This window comes from Priapulus caudatus, unplaced genomic scaffold, assembly GCF_000485595.1.
Source record: "Priapulus caudatus unplaced genomic scaffold, Priapulus_caudatus-5.0.1 Scaffold74, whole genome shotgun sequence".
In the NCBI taxonomy this organism is placed as follows: Eukaryota; Metazoa; Priapulida; class Priapulimorpha; order Priapulimorphida; family Priapulidae; genus Priapulus; species Priapulus caudatus.
The window spans coordinates 22,463-38,500 of record NW_014577135.1 but is presented as its reverse complement, the minus strand read 5'-3'; the positions used below and the strand labels follow the sequence as shown (position 1 = coordinate 38,500).

At 40.8% G+C, this 16,038-nt stretch overlaps 1 protein-coding gene across 2 annotated transcripts in view; it reads right to left on the bottom strand.

Moving 5' to 3' along the window:
* Positions 1–997: 997 nt before the first annotated feature.
* Positions 998–16,038, bottom strand: part of LOC106821466 (alpha-1,3-mannosyl-glycoprotein 4-beta-N-acetylglucosaminyltransferase A-like) — a 33,972-nt gene continuing 18,931 nt past the window's right edge. Inside the window, exons 6-15 of one of the 2 annotated variants that reach the window (XM_014826287.1) lie at positions 11,057–11,103; positions 10,493–10,606; positions 8,894–8,969; positions 7,678–7,792; positions 7,171–7,301; positions 5,774–5,881; positions 5,133–5,326; positions 4,807–4,912; positions 4,455–4,607; positions 998–3,865 (exon numbers count right to left, since the gene is read on the bottom strand). In XM_014826287.1, the coding sequence (XP_014681773.1) occupies positions 3,836–3,865; positions 4,455–4,607; positions 4,807–4,912; positions 5,133–5,326; positions 5,774–5,881; positions 7,171–7,301; positions 7,678–7,792; positions 8,894–8,969; positions 10,493–10,606; positions 11,057–11,103 (1,074 nt within the window). In that variant the 3' untranslated portion in view covers positions 998–3,835. The remainder of the gene's footprint in view (positions 3,866–4,454; positions 4,608–4,806; positions 4,913–5,132; positions 5,327–5,773; positions 5,882–7,170; positions 7,302–7,677; positions 7,793–8,893; positions 8,970–10,492; positions 10,607–11,056; positions 11,104–16,038) is intronic. The other variant, XM_014826288.1, reaches the window with a different exon arrangement.

Below are 16,038 nucleotides of genomic sequence, written 5' to 3'. Positions count from 1 at the left end.
AGGGTGCTATAGACAGACTGCTTTAGAAAATAATATGATTTAAGGAGCGTAAATCTTGTTCAACAAACATTTGCCTTTGCAATTAAACTGTGCAACTGTAGCCTCACATTCACACAGGTATGGGCTCTAATAATAGCAAAAGCAGTTCAGTCATTTGTTAACAGTCAACAAGTCAATGTTTAACCCTCCTCTTCAGGGTCAAAAGGTTAGTAAGCTCTAAGATGCAATCTAGAGCCATTTTAGGGTACTCCAATAGCTTACAACTAGCAACACTTTTTGGTGGAGAAAGAAAAAATTCACGAAAAAAGAGGTCACAGGTCAAAGGTCAATTGGGCACAGGGCAAATTTTAGACATTTTCTGAGGACATGGTCGGACGGAGCGATTGAAAAACTTTTATGTTTCAGCGGTGACCTACCATTTTTATGGCTTTATTGAAAGGACCATGAAATGTACTTTCCGCTGACGTGCGAAGAGTAAGTGTCGGAATGATGCTATACACCGAGTATCACGAGGTTAGGTCGAGCCGTTTAGATTTGTGCCGCAATTCTGCATTTCCTCCCTATACCTTAAGTTAAGGAGGGAATGTTCCCCCTTCTTTTACACCTCTTGACCTTTGACCCCCCAGCTTCGACATCCTAACTCGTTTTCGGATTACCCCCCCCCCCCACGTCCCGAATATCGTGACCGTACGTCGAGCGGTTAAGATTTGTGCCCAACTGTTGACGGACGGACGGACAATCATGCTATTCTACAAGCTGCACATGACTACGTCAGATGAGCTAAAAAAACATGATTATTCATGTTTTTAATGTTTATGACCACGATTGATTGATTAAATGATTGATTAAGTGAATGAGTGATTGAGTGAATGAGTCAGTGAGTGTTCAATCTTACCAGGATGAACAGAGACAGGCAGTCGTAGACAGATGAGACACTATTATGTTACTCCTGATATTGTCAGCGTCGTCGACCCACAATTAACATTGCAACAAAACATTACAGGTAAGGATAACTTTTTATTAACGCAAAACAGTTAGAATGAAACGTACGTATACGGAAATGTATAGCGACGGGGAACGGAAGGAAGCGAGTGAGGAAGACAGACGGGGGGGGGGGAGAAACGGGAAGACGGCAGGTAGGTGGAAGGAAAGAAAATGGCTGGCGAGGGGATAGTAGAAACGAAGCTCGCAATAATTGGCACGGTGCCAACGAGGAAAGGGTAGTTATATAGATATCCAATAATACATAGTAATACTTATCTATGCATCTATGTATTATGCCATAGACGATGTCTACGGATGCCTCCCACGCATTGACGCAGCAGGCATGGTTGCAGGTAACACACGGCGATACTAATTAAGCAACGCAGCAACTGAATTAACGTTTTAATTAGCTGCTCAATTAGGACCTTTGCGGTACAGCTCAGGGACAGGCAGCTACAACATTGACAAGGCGTGGCCATGGCAAGATTACGAGCCGTGATCTAGACACGTTAACGCTCAAGAATAAATACGCGCGTTTGCTAACAACTACAACGAGCCGTAGGTTGGAAGAATTAATTAAGAGTGGTACTAGTTCAGCTAGCTAGCTAAAGTTCATCTACTCTATGCGACTAATAAATGCCACAAACTGCGCGCGTATTAGGCGTTACGAAACAATAATTGGGTAATTAAAATTAGATAAAATTGGACTTCTACGCGTGATCAATGTTCTTAACTACGTGACCAGCACCCACAATCGGTGAAGCCATGCAACGTCATGCATTTTTCCGCACGCCAAGCTTCTAGTTTAGACTTTATTGCAATTACAATACAGGATAATCGAACAACCGGGTTTGCGTTTATTTGCTGTATACGCGCATCTACGTTTATAACTAAATAGCAAACCAATGTTGGTAGGCTCTTTTTCCAAATAGCTGAGGTAACGGTTGATTAAATATTACATGACATGACGCATGGGTTTATAATTAATGCTAGCATACAAGTAATTCGGTGACCACAGAATCATAACAAACGCCTACATGTTTACATACACCTCAACACAACTTATCACAATCGTATGACTTCATATATCATATAATGGATCTTTATATTCAGGGTAACAGACTTTATATATAATTTATTTATGACATACAAAACAAGTATTGAAGGTATATATATAAAATTTCAGATACACATATGCTCGTACTTAAACCTATACATAACCATAATCATATACTAATAGACAAGCATGCCCGCACATAGACGCACGCACGCACTCACTCACGCACGCAGGCACGCAAGTCAATACACATAATGAATACTAGGCCATGCTAAGATATTGCACTTATTAGAGACAGTTTATAGAGCTTGCTTTCGCAACCTCGGAATTTTATAAGCAAATACACGATTGACAGTTTCTTCAGTTCATGGAAATAAATACTGACAGTGATGACGTTCACGATGTTTTGAACCGACGGCCAAACTGCTTCGAAATCGAATACACTCCGTCGTCCACCACAAAATCCTGTACACTAATTTACAGCATCCACTTTCTCTCGCACGTACAAATTTCATCACGATATCCCGTATTAACATAACTATTTATATGATCCAACGTCCTACACCGGTTATATTACTCTCTGGAACAACGAGAACTGGAGAAGGTTCCATGAGTTATAATTAACAGGCGATAATATTTAAAATTCTTACGTCTAAACGTGCGCCTGTAAATAGTTGTGTCCAAAAATCCAAACACCAGTTAGGTACTAAGTGAGAGATGCTTACAATGTAGTACGTAAGTATAATAATGAACATATGTATAGCATATCACTATGCCTTTGTTCATGATAGAATTACTGACAATGACTTATCAAACTACATCTTACAGTTAAATGCGCTATAGGTCTTAACAAAATTCGTAGTAATTTAATTTCGCACAGTTGAGTCCCTGCATCTACAGTATTTTGGCATCTTTTAATTGATTGACTACTTGACTCGAGTATAAAATTATGTGATAAAAACTATGCAGTTAGAGAATATCGACTTCATAATATAATAAAGAATGCATATAATACAATAACGACTATGATTATCCCCTGTAACATAAGGTAAGTCCATGACTCCTAATTTTCACCCAAGTTGCGATACTAGTCATCTCCGAGTCATCCCTCATCTAGAAAAAACGATTTTATCATCATGCAACAAAAACATGCTCTTGGAACTACTGGTGGAATGAATAGATTGGAACTGTACTGGATGGCATGACCACCCGCTAGCAATTACTACCTCCTATACGAAAAGACATTAAACTGGATGGTTTTAATGTTTCATGATCAGGTACTAGTTAGAATTAACATGAATCACAGAGATATAATTTGGTAGGCTTGACAGATGCAGCTAAAATATAGAGAAGCAGTCCACACATGGTGTGCAATTTAGAGATGCTATATCGGCACAACTGTTTCATATTAGACTAAATGATGACAATAATGCACGTCAGTGCAAGTATTGGCAGAGATAGGCATATATATACTCTTCATGAATACTCTGCATTTTTTATATAATGGCAGATACGGAATTAATCCCGTGTATCCAAGATAACATGCATTAAGAAACGGATTTCTTGATGATCTTTCTGATCGATTGCAATTTTAACGGCCTGTTTTCAGTCCATCCCAAGTGAAATGTACACATTTTAAAGTAAATGTTGTACTGTTTATGTGCCCATGTCCTATCCGACTGCATGCCACATACATATACCAAGCAACTACGGGAATGGCATAGATGTCATAACCTAGAGCTTTTCACATGAGATGGTCGTATAATGCTTTGCTCAGCCACTTTGTACTCTCTGCTAGCTTTTCGTTGATGCCTGTATGGATATCTGAAACAATTACGAAAGGATATTGTAAAAATTAACCTAAGAGCAGTTACATGGACGATGCCAATTCTAAAATGCTTGTGGCTGTACTCCACAAGAACTGATATATTAATTTATACATAAATCTGAACACAGAACAAAATTTTTTGGCACCAATTGCTATGGTTTCAGCAATATGGATACATCAGTCATTTGTTTCATAAATGGCTATGAAGAAGGTCTAGAACAGAGGTAAAGTTGCATAGACTTCAATGTATGCTTTTCTTGCCATTTTATGAATTTAATTTCATAAATTAAGAAATTAAGACTTAGAAGTCAATGCCTATGAGAGAAAACAACCGCACGATCAAATATATTGTAATATCCACGGGGATGTGCTTGCAGGAATATGCTGCTAAAAGTTGTTGCTAACATCACTGAAATTCGTGCCATTATTAGGTCTAAGGGCTTCACAGTTGTAACACTCTAAATGTAAAATGAAAGCATAATTGTGTATTCAGAAGTGAGAAACCATTTTCACACAAATCTATTGCCAAAATAATGGCAAACATTTACAGTATCCATATAATAAGCACACAAAATATGAACCTACCTCACTCAGTACAACCCAGTTCAGACTCTGCTTGTGAACGACCAAGCGCAGGGCTGAGATGCTTCCCAGGGTCACAGGTACTGTGCCATTTGCCAGCCCACGAACGAAGCTACCGACCCTGACAAATCCATCCTTGGTGATGCTGTTCTTTTCCTGAATCAGAGAGCAACTACGTCACACCCTACACCTGAAACCCCCCACGCATTTGTGGTTCATAGATGTGATAGATATGATAGCAATTTTGACTCTGTTAAGTAGGATATGATGAGAGTAAGAGATAACCAATCCATGCTTTGATATTGTACCTGCACTGCTGAACTATAGTGTGCTTAAAATTCAGAATATGTATTACCTGATTTGGTTTCAGTGATTCTATTTTGTTGAAAGGCAATACTTCAACACTGGTATCCAGAAAAATGTCCCCAGCATGTTCAGTATTGCCAGTCCTGAATATGTACCTTGGCGAGGACAAAATGATTAACACAACAGAATTGAATGTATCTGATAAATCTAACTCTGATTACAGTTCTGCTTTGTAATTATCATGTAGCACCAGAATGCAACCTATACCACACATTCTTCTACTGGTAATTAATATTAACATCGTTGCATTAATGGAAATTTTAACTGTGAAATATTGAACAATGGGCAGACGATACCAGCTTGTCTTATACGTACTTGTCAACCACAATGGAAGGTGTGAAGTCAAACCTCACGTAGTCACCGTCTCGTGGAAGATGAGCCCAGAAGTAGTCCTGCCCAGCATATGCCTTCTCCAGTGTGTGCTGCTTATACACCTTTAGAGACGTGGACACTTTCGCCGACGGATTTGTGTGAGGCCGGAACAATGGAACCTTACCAAAGTCCTTGTCCTGTGCAGCGAGGACAGGATTAAGGTGCAATAAGTAGCAGAAGCATTTTTTATCATTGATCACAATCAGTTTGTTATTTTATCACAATGAAGTCATGGGGTAGAATGGGAACACATTGCACGCCGATTAAACCCTATTAGCTGAGTGGAAATAGGTATAGAAAGATAACAGCGTTCATTTTGAACCTATAATTTTTCTGCTTTGGTAACTCTACCGAAGACAAGTACAGTGAGCATATCAGATAAAGTGGACGCTGAATCAAAAAGGTCATGATGACCTGTAGCTGCAAGTATTTAAATGTTAATGTTTGATTTGCTAACTTAAACAGCTGTTGTGATTATATTCACAATTCTTGATTAAATTCATAAAATTCATAAGATTGATTAAATTCAATGTTAATTTACTCTATAGTACACATGATATATGACTGTAAAAGTATGACTGCACCTTCAACTTTTGCACTTTTCCCTTTAGAGAGGAGTGTGTTCCCACGTGCTGAAACAGAGAAGGCTTATACCGGATTCTCTGCTTGGCTTTCATGCGCACACAGTGACCCTGAAAATGTAAATGTTCTGGTAATTCTCGCATATCATACGTATTGCATTTCTAAATAGAGTGACTTTAAGGGAAATGACGCTTAGAGAAGCCAGATTTCACTATATGAAAATAAAACCACTGAAATGGGATGCAAGATTTGAGATGTTTTTCCAAGAGCAAACTACACTTTTACTAAACTTTATAGTGAGGAAATGGGGGAATTTCAAAATGATCAATTTTCAAATATTAATAATTAGATTGACCATTCCAGAAGGGTGCAAAACTTACTATAGTTTAAAGGGATCCTTTACTCTAGGTTCTAGGGTTATTTTCAGTTAATTTACATTAAAATTACGCGACATAAAAAGTTTCATGGTTCAATCACCATTTAGAAATATTTAAAAAAATTGTTTGAAAACTAACGACTACAGTTTGATTACAACGACGGTGGCGCCACTCAAAGCGCACGATCTAAAAAGTTGCGCAAAACGACTTTTCAGCCAAGGGCTACAGACCGAGGGTGTTTCTTATTTATTAATTTAAACGCAAAAGCAGGGGTAGAAATGAACTTTTCAAGAAGGGAGTCCAACGGTCTGGTCTCTCTACCCTCAAACAGAGTGAGTCCGCAGCAAAATAAGGGAGTCTGCAGTCTGAAGTTCAAAACTAAAGATATTAACAAAAAGGACATTTGCGGTGCACATCTGCCAAATTTTCTTGAGACATTTGCTAAAAGAAATATGATAATTCCGCGAGGTCGTGTTTTGGAACAAACTAGTTAGTATAAAATTTTCAGGGAGTCACACGGACTCCTGCATATGTCAAACCAAGGAGTCCGACAGCAAATCAGGGAGTACTTGACTTCGAACTCGCGTTAATTTCGTACCCTAAAAAGGATTGTAATATCTTATAAACGACATATAGTTTCAGTTATATTATGGATAAATTTGTCCTAAAATGAACATCGTTCGATTAAATAGCATTTAGGTATAAATATAATTGCACCTTTGTGATTTGCCCTCGGTCTGTAACGTGCAAAATATATTGGGAAATGCGCAACTTTTTCAGGGTGGCAGCACGGTTGCGGGTGTCAATGGCGCCATTCAAATTTCGTAGTGTTGATGTATAATTAATTATAACAATTAAATTAGGTATCTGGTAACAAGTACATGTGGGTATAGATGATTTGTTATACAGTAAGCACAGTTGTATGCAGTAAAATCCTAGTCTAGTATTCCTTTAAAATTAATAGATTACAAAAGCTACTCGTTCGCACAACTATAATGTGTTGACTGTTTTTGTTAACTCACCATGTCCTTATCAGGTAGGCACAGGCGCACGTAGAGCAGATGGTCTAGAAGCCAGTCAACTGGTTTATCCATGTGAAACATCAGTAGGAATTCCGACAGCTGTCCCAAATCCTTTGTCTTGAACAACTTACCTAAAACATTGTATTTTCTATCACTCTTCAATTTAAAACAAGTGACATTACATGTTCAGCCTTCCGCAGTTTTCACGCATAGGCTATACCATCACACGCATGCATGATGCGTGATATGCCGCTGCGGTTGCTAATCAAGCTTCTGACCCATAGACGACTTCATAAAGGGTCAATGTCTGTGCCCTTTCACTAACCTCACCACGGAATGCTCAACACTATGACTGCATCTCGAGCCATCTTCGATTCTGGCTGACTGTTGTGGTGAAACAAATGTGTGTGGGCCATTTGTCTATGCCAGACAACCTTAAAACTGGTGTTGGATTCTGGAGAAATAAACAGCATCATATTGGTGTAAGCTGTGTCTTGCTGCACTTACCTATAAAACCAAGTTGAGAGAATTCCAACATGAACCACTCACTGGATGTCTGACTGACAATAAAATTCCTGATGGTCGACGTGAATTGAGGCTTCGCTACGATGTCGTCTTCAACCTGAAATCGATGTGTTTAGGTCATGTTACTTACCTCATACAGTAAGATAAGATAAGATTATTCAAGTCTTTACATGGGCGAGGAATCACCTAGTCAACCGACGCTCAGACCTGATAGCTAGTTTTTATTACCATCGATCTCTTTTAACTTATAAAATTTTACGTAAGCAGGCACCTGCCTATCTTGACGTTTTTTTTTACTTTTAAACATAAAGTGAGCTCCAGACGGACGCGTAGTGTGTGTGCAGATGAAGCGCGTTTGTATCCGCCCCGTGCACGCACTGAAATGCTAGGAAAATCTTTTTGGTGTGCGGCGGCATCTGAATGGAATAATTTACTTCCTGACGTTCGAGATGCCCCCACCATTTCTTCTTTTAAAGTCCGTCTAAAGAAAATCTTACCCTATCAATAGGGCCCATTGTGCTCTACTTACCCCGTAGAATTTTAGTCAAAGTATTTCAACCTATTGTGTATTTATTGAATATTTAACCGTTCTGTTGCTGTGAGACGGCCATGTGGAAGATAGGTCCGCGCCAATTTATTGTGTCTGTACCTAACATGTTTTACCGTCGTTAAATAAAGTTTTTACTTACTTACTTACTTACTAGTATGTTCTTCAACTCTCAATTTGCATCAGCAATTTTAAAGAGATACTACACCCTAAAATGTTAGGGTATATTATGATAGTAAGTGCATATCTAATAGTGTATATCTACAAATTTCTATAATCAAGGAACATTATTAAGGAATATTAAAGGTCATGTATCCCTTTAACATTATGTATGGATACCAGCTAATGCACTTCTATTAGGTATATCAAGTTTAGAATGCCACTCTTTGAATTAGGTGGGAAACAATGTAATAAATGCAAAAGAAAATTCTCTCATTTTAAGCACACCCTTGCATACACACTTATGTAATAGCATATGCCCAGAAGTAAACATTCACCAAATAATACAAGATCTACATGTATGAACACAACTCTGAGAAAATCACACAGTTAAAAGCACAGTCATACTGCACTGTGCTTCTGCATATGTTTAAGAGATTTTTGCAGATTTCAAATTAAATCTTGATTAAATTATTAATAATGAATCAGTACCTGTAGATAATATGTCCCCCTGCTCTGGGAGTACATCATGAGATAAGCAAAATCAAGATTTTGCTTTGTCCGCCATCTATGAAACAGAATGAATGGTTTGAATTCAGAATGGAGAAACTACTGCTCTATAGACAAAATATGCTAGTAACCAGTATACAATCGATGTACTATACATGACGACTGGCGAGGAGACAGCTCCTACAGGTCCTACCAAACCTTAAGCTCTTTTGAGTAAAACAATGCATTAAGATTCTATCAGTATGACTATGCATTGAGATGGCAGTCTTTGCTGAATTCACACCCATTGGCTGTTGCAGGAATATATCGGCTGTACCTACAATGTCAGAGAATGAGCTGACAACATTGCTGTAAGACTACATAGAAATTAAACTGAAATTCTGTATGCGGATACCCGATACTTAAAAGTGGCCAGTTCTCGCAGCAAAATGCATAGATATACCTACTGTAAGCTCGTCTATGTTGTAAAAATGCACTACGACTCATTTGAATTGCTACTCTCATAACATTTCTTCAGCAAATCTAAACAGTTTACGAAAGTAGTAGTACAGCGGTCCTTCGAATTTATGCTGTGCTATTGCGCCTGACGTGGTGTTTACACATCCGGGACACATTCGAGCGATCGCAATTTTTTATTAACAGTTCTTTTCTGTGATAAAACAAGTTATAATTTATTATTCGATGTTTGTTCAGTACAAAATTGTGAAATTTGTTTAAATCATGTTATCTACATTACGTATGCAATCAGCAAACAAATACACTGTTTCCTTTCCTGGAACTATTTGCGCTAGCGTAGGCCTACTGTTAGCATTCTCAGTCGCTTCGTTCCACACAATTCATGTGTATCTATACGCCAAAACACTCTCTGAGAAAGTTTTCAAAATGCAATACTTCAGAGCACATTTCTAGCTCAATGAGAACTTTTCTTTATGTTTTTATACTGCAAGTATGCTCCCAGTATGGCTGAGAGGGTCTATGTCCCCCAGGGTACTGCCGGAACGTACCCTGGTACTATCTAATATGCCAAACTGTACCTCGCCTACTCCACTAACGAGTCTAGGGAGTCGCCTACACCTACTCCCTAACCCTAACCCTAACCATATCAAATAGTTGCCAGGGTATGTTCCGGCAGTACCCTGGGAGACATAGACCCTATGAGCCCCAGTATGTGTATGAATTCATTTTGTTGCGAGAACTGGACACTTTAACTGGACACTTTAATCTTGTACTACCATATACGAATCTGACCACTATAATATGCATTAGAATAGTATCAGTGAGATTACTGCGAGTTTACGCAATCAGCTGCAAAAAAATGTCACCAAAGAACTAGTGTCAGGGGGCATAGGTGCTCATCGGAGGATTAGTACTATCTATGCTGTTGCTGCTGCTGCTGCTGCTGATGCAGAGGCTACCATGCCAAATGTCGCTGCTGTTGCTGCTGTTGCTGCTGTTGCTGCTGCTGCTGCTGCTGCTGCTGATGCAGAGGCTACCATACCAAATGTTGCTGCTGTTGCTGCTGATACTGCTGCTGCGCATGCTAGTGTTACTATTACTGATGTAGAATTCAATAGTGCATACCGAAACCTCTCCGATTGGTCACCGAGTGTTGGCTTTAAGGTAGCGAAATCTGGGTAGTAGTCAGGAGAGGGAGCGATGATATCTATCAAGCCATTGTCCACGAAAAGCTGAAACCTGAAAACCATGGATTGACCGTTTGCAAATTTCCCTGGCCATTATTCCCGCTTATTCTATAGTTTCTCCTTATTCGGCATTCGTATTTTGTAGCAAAACCGTGAACACGAGGGTTAAATTGTTGCATGCATTTCTTTTCAGATCTTTCATGATCACCACATGTAGATCCACACACATTTGTTAATTAAAGATTGGGAGATTAACCATGCATCATGCACATTTCCACTAATTGGCCATTTATATGCGCCAGTTGTTACACGTATATCTAACTATTTTCTACACACAGACCCATTTGGGCTTCAGTACAGTTGACGTCAATCTGTATGGACATGTGAGATTTTCCAAAGATTTGTTGGCATATGAATTTATCCGAAATGTTGCTTATTTCCGCACCAGCATACAGAAACATATATCAATGGAAATATATATGACAGCATAAGCTCTACTCACCTTGATGTGATTTCTTTAGCTTGAGCCTCTATATAGTCACGGGATGACTGCAAAGAAGCATGTAGTCACTCAACAATATTATAACTGTGATAAAACAAATGTTTAATTCATATGTGGCCCAACGTCTTATTTAGGCATATAATAGTCGTGTTGACATTACAGACAGAATGCGCGGGAAAGCCTGCGATTAAGATGCATGTGGGTTCCAGGGAGTCGGGCAGAGCGCTCAGAGACCAGAGAGTCATGCAGAGTAAAAAGAGAGAGCAGATGTGTGAAGGCAATCGGAAAAAGCGACGAGCGAGAGAGAGAGAGCAGATAGGAATATAGAAAGAGTGGGTTATAGTAGTGTATAGAGTGAACGAAATTCTTAAATTGTATGCAAACACGCAAGCGTTACAGTGTCTTGATATATACACGAGAGTAGTAACCAGGGAAGCGGATGGTGAAAAGCTACAACACCTATGTGAGTCACATACAATCATAATAGAGTACCTCCTAGCGACAGGGATGTTGAAGAAAACCCAGAACTAAAATCCCAAAATAAGTCATTCAAATACCTTGAAATATACTACAACAGTTCAGAAGCCCTAATTGGTTTTACAGTGCGTCCAAACATCAATTGTGATAAGTTACACGCAACAAATGAAGGAAACGTTTGCAACGTAAATACATTTACACAGAGTAGGCTTTTGGGGTAAAACATATTATTCAGTAAAGTTGCAATGAGGGATAATGAAGCAACCAGTGGGGGAGGGGCAGAAACGGCCAGCGGGAGGGGAGGGGCAGAAAAGGCCAGCCAACAGGGGAGGGGCAGAGAAGGTCAGCCGACAAGGGGAGGGGCAGAGAAGGTCAGCCGACAAGGGGAGGGGCAGAGAAGGCCAGCAGGAGGGAAGGAGCAGAGAAGGTCAGCCGACAAGGGGAGGGGCAGAGAAGGTCAGCCGACAAAAAAAAAAAAAAAAATTAAAAAATCAGAAAAAAAAAAAAATACAAAAAAAAAAGGGGGGACAGGCCGCAAGGGGGAAAGGAGGCAGAGAGGTCACCGACATAGCGGGAGGGGGCAAGAAGGCAGCCGACAGGAGAGGGCAGAGAAGGCCAGGACCGACAAGGGGAGGGGCAGAGAAGGCCAGCTGGGAGGGAAGGAGCAGAGAAGGCCAGCCGACAAGGGGAGGAGCAGAGAAGGCCAGCCGACAAGGGGAGGAGCAGAGAAGGCCAGCCGACAAGGGAAAAGGCAGAGAAGGCCAGCTGACAAGGGGAGGGGCAGTGAAGGCCAGCCGACGAGGGGAGGGGCAGAGAAGGCGAGCGGGAGGGGAGGGGCAGAAAAGACCAGCCGACAAGGGGAGGGGCAGAGAAGGCCAGCTGGGAGGGGAGGGACAGAGAAGGCCAGCTGGGAGGGAAGGAGCAGAGAAGGCCAGCCGACAAGGAGAGGGGCAGAGAAGGCCAGCCGACAAGGGGAAGGGAAGAGAAGGCCAGCGGGAGGGGAGGAGCAGACAAGGCCAGCTGGCAGAGGAAGGGCAGACAAGGTCAGTCACGCAGGTGAAAGAGCAGAAGTGAACACACACAATTCTATGAACCAACGTTGACTGCAGTCCGTTGAGCATTGATCATTATCATTCACATAAGTATTTGCAGTTGACGTAGTGTTTAGCACTGCAATTTTTTCTGTGAACTATTTAATGTCATTTGGCTAAATGGGATGAGAAAATGGCATTGTGCTTGTGAGAATAACATCGAGTTTTCAATCTGTGGGCTCAACACAATACAATACCAGCGGCGAGGTGGCCTTAGGACAACGTTATGGTTAAATTACATCAGTGGTGCCCAGGGGCGTAAATCCCGGGGGGATGGGGGGATGCATCCCCCCGCTCTTGAAGGGGGGGGGGATGGCCTGTACAAATATCCCCCCTGAGATGAAAAAAAAGAGAGAAAAAAGAAAGAAGGAAGAAGAAAAAAGAAAGAAATGTGATTGTTTCAATTTCAGCATAATACATGAGAAATTAGTTTTTTAAATGTATGTATAGCCTACAGTACAATTCAGTGTTAATCATGGCTATTGCATGGTATGCAAGACAGACTTTCAAGTGGGGCAAGGAGGAAGGAGTGACTGCCAGAGGCTCTCAAAAGTACAAGTGCTATGCGGGTGCAGTGGAATCTACACCCAATATATCAAGCTTCTTTGCAGCAGATAGAGAATTGTCTGACTTGACGCAGAAGTGAGATTTACGGATTATTTAATTGAACACAATGTGCCTTTGAGGGCGGCAGACCATGCAAATGAACTCTTCAAGAAAATGTTTCCAGACTCACAAATAGCCAAAAAGTATGGTTGCAAACATACAAAAACAGGTGAAATTGTGAGAAATTGCAATTCTTACCTGTGTTTTAATACATGTATTATTACTATATATAGTAGCCTAACTGTGTACGCTCTCTGAAAAGTAATGAAAAGTGTTTTGAATCCTAACTTGTAGGGTTGAGTCTAGGGTTGAGATAGTGTCATCAGACATGAGAATATGGCCCACAGTATGCCTCAGATTGCAGGGAAATGGCTTAAATATTTCAAAATTTTATTCAATTCCCCAGACCCCCCTAGCACTGGCATGCCTACGGCACGTGCCAAACGTATGGTTGTCAAATTTGGCATGTACGTGCATGTATGTATGCATGTATAAATGTATGTACGTGTGTTTGTGTTTGTGTGTGTTTGTTGTTTGTTCGTTTGTGTGTGTATGTGTGTGTGTGTGTGTGTGTGTGTGTGTGTGTGTGTTTTTGTGTGTGCGCTCTCGCGCGTGTGTGTGTATTTTTGTGTGGTTTTGTTCTTTTTCTTGTGTGTTGTGTCTCTCGGCTCTTCTCCCCCCCCACTCCTCGGTACGGATTTATGCCCCTGGTGGTGCCTAATGACATTTTCCTGCAAATAGTTCAACAGTATCAAAAGCACCAGACAGATGAAATTCCTCAAATGTGAAACAAGTGCCGCCGTGCGACAGGGCTCATCTGATGTCTGGTGTTCTGCTGACAAATGCATTTGTGCATAGCAAGATGTATTTTAGTCTGAGAGGTGTTGACAGATGTGCTGAAACATGGGAAGGGACGTGAATGGTAGCATGAAGGTTGTACAATTAGGGGTCGAATAGACATTTGCTATACCAGAGGCGTGCGAGGCCGATTGTTAGCATATTTGGTGATGGAAGTGTGTCGAGAGATTGCGCGTGTACAATTAAGAGTGAAGACCATTAGGCAGACCTTGGCCCATTCTGTACGTACATCTAACTTTATGTAAAGGTGGTTGCATTTGCCGGCCGGGACTACTAAGGAAACAACATTATTTGAACAGAATGGATCGACTACTTTTGTATTTTTGTATTGCCGAAGAATGCCGTTTTCTTAGTACACAACGTCCTATAGAGTAGTTCTTCCTGGGTAAGGAATACCCAAGTGTGACTTTGCATGAATACTAGACAGGGCTACGAATCGATTTGTTTGTGTGGAGGACGTGCCGATGGATTTTCATTGGTAGGTTTGACGATTCATTTCTGCAATTACTTATCTCAAGATTGGTTAAACTGAAGTTAAGAAAGTAATTCTTTCTGCACCCATAAGCATATAATGTTTTTAGACCTGTTTAGTGGATAATTATAAGCAATTAATGTTGAATGAAAGTGTCAATGACACTGTAGCTCACCACAAAAAATGACACAAATGAGTGAGTGAGAAGAAGTCAGTTTTAATTGAGCAACCATCGACGTACATTATAGAAACAAAGAGTATATATGGGAGAACTCCCATTATATACTCTTGATAATTATTGTCCAATATACTGTAATTACTAAGAAATTGTCTAATTGAAATCGTAAATCTGGTTAATCTGGCGCCCACGCTAATTGGTTTGCCAAGCAAAAATAGCCTCGAATTCGTTAGGCAAACGTCACATGTTTGCTACGGGTTTTAGGCAGAGAATTTGTTTGTCCCGGGATGCTTATAATACCGACTTAATTGGAGCTAAGTAAGAATGTATCTCTGGGTGTATTTCTTCGGTATTGAGGCACAGTAAATAATCGTGGGTGGCTAATGAACGGGTTACCTCGCACATGGTTTCTTCAATTTCAGCACAGGTGATTCTTTTGACCAATATACGTAAATACGCCGTAAGTGCGCCGTCTGCCTTTCCACGGTTTAGTCTGTGGCCGTGGTTTAGTCCGCGCGATCCTCCAATAGCGTTTGGCCCCAAACGGCCTACTTCATTTATCACGAGCGTCCCGTGATTTCGTACGGTGGGATTCCTCCCAACGTCTCATTACAATAGCAGCTTACTGTTACGCCTCCCTACATGTTACGGCTACTGGATTTGCCACTAGGTTTGTACCTGCTCCTGTAGCAGTTTGCCGTTACGGCCGAGCGAAAATGCCCGAAAATGTTCTACATGCTGTGAAACTGTGCCGCCAAGTCCCAGTGGAAAATCGGCGAAATTCGAGAATATGTGTTGTTTACAGTTTCCTCCCGGGGATATGAGGGGCCAGCCTAATAAATCTTGGTACTCACTCGATAGGTAGGGGCTATTCGAGCAAAACCCGGTGTTCGGTAAGTAATGTGCGAGTTTTCGACAAGACTTTTATAGTAAAACAAAGTCAGTCCCAAGCTGATTTTCCGGTGTGGACTGCGGAGATTTCCCAATTATGACAGGTTCTTAAGTTTAACAGGCAGTGTATTCGGACAAACAAATACGCGTTTTTTTGGCTATAAGGGTAATGTATCTTGTATTAGACTACCCGGTCTTCTTCGTCTCTCTCCCGTTACACAAGGTTTGTCCAGTGGTCTACACTCTAGTCCATTCGTTAAAATTCATAAGTCGAATGGGCGCCTTTATTACTGCCCTTGTAACAAGAGACTTAATTGGACAACCCTGGGTGTCTGGTGATGGGTAACTTGTGTGATGTTTCGGTTGGGGGCACAAAGACTATTGGAACAGGTATTCACAGTTGGAAATT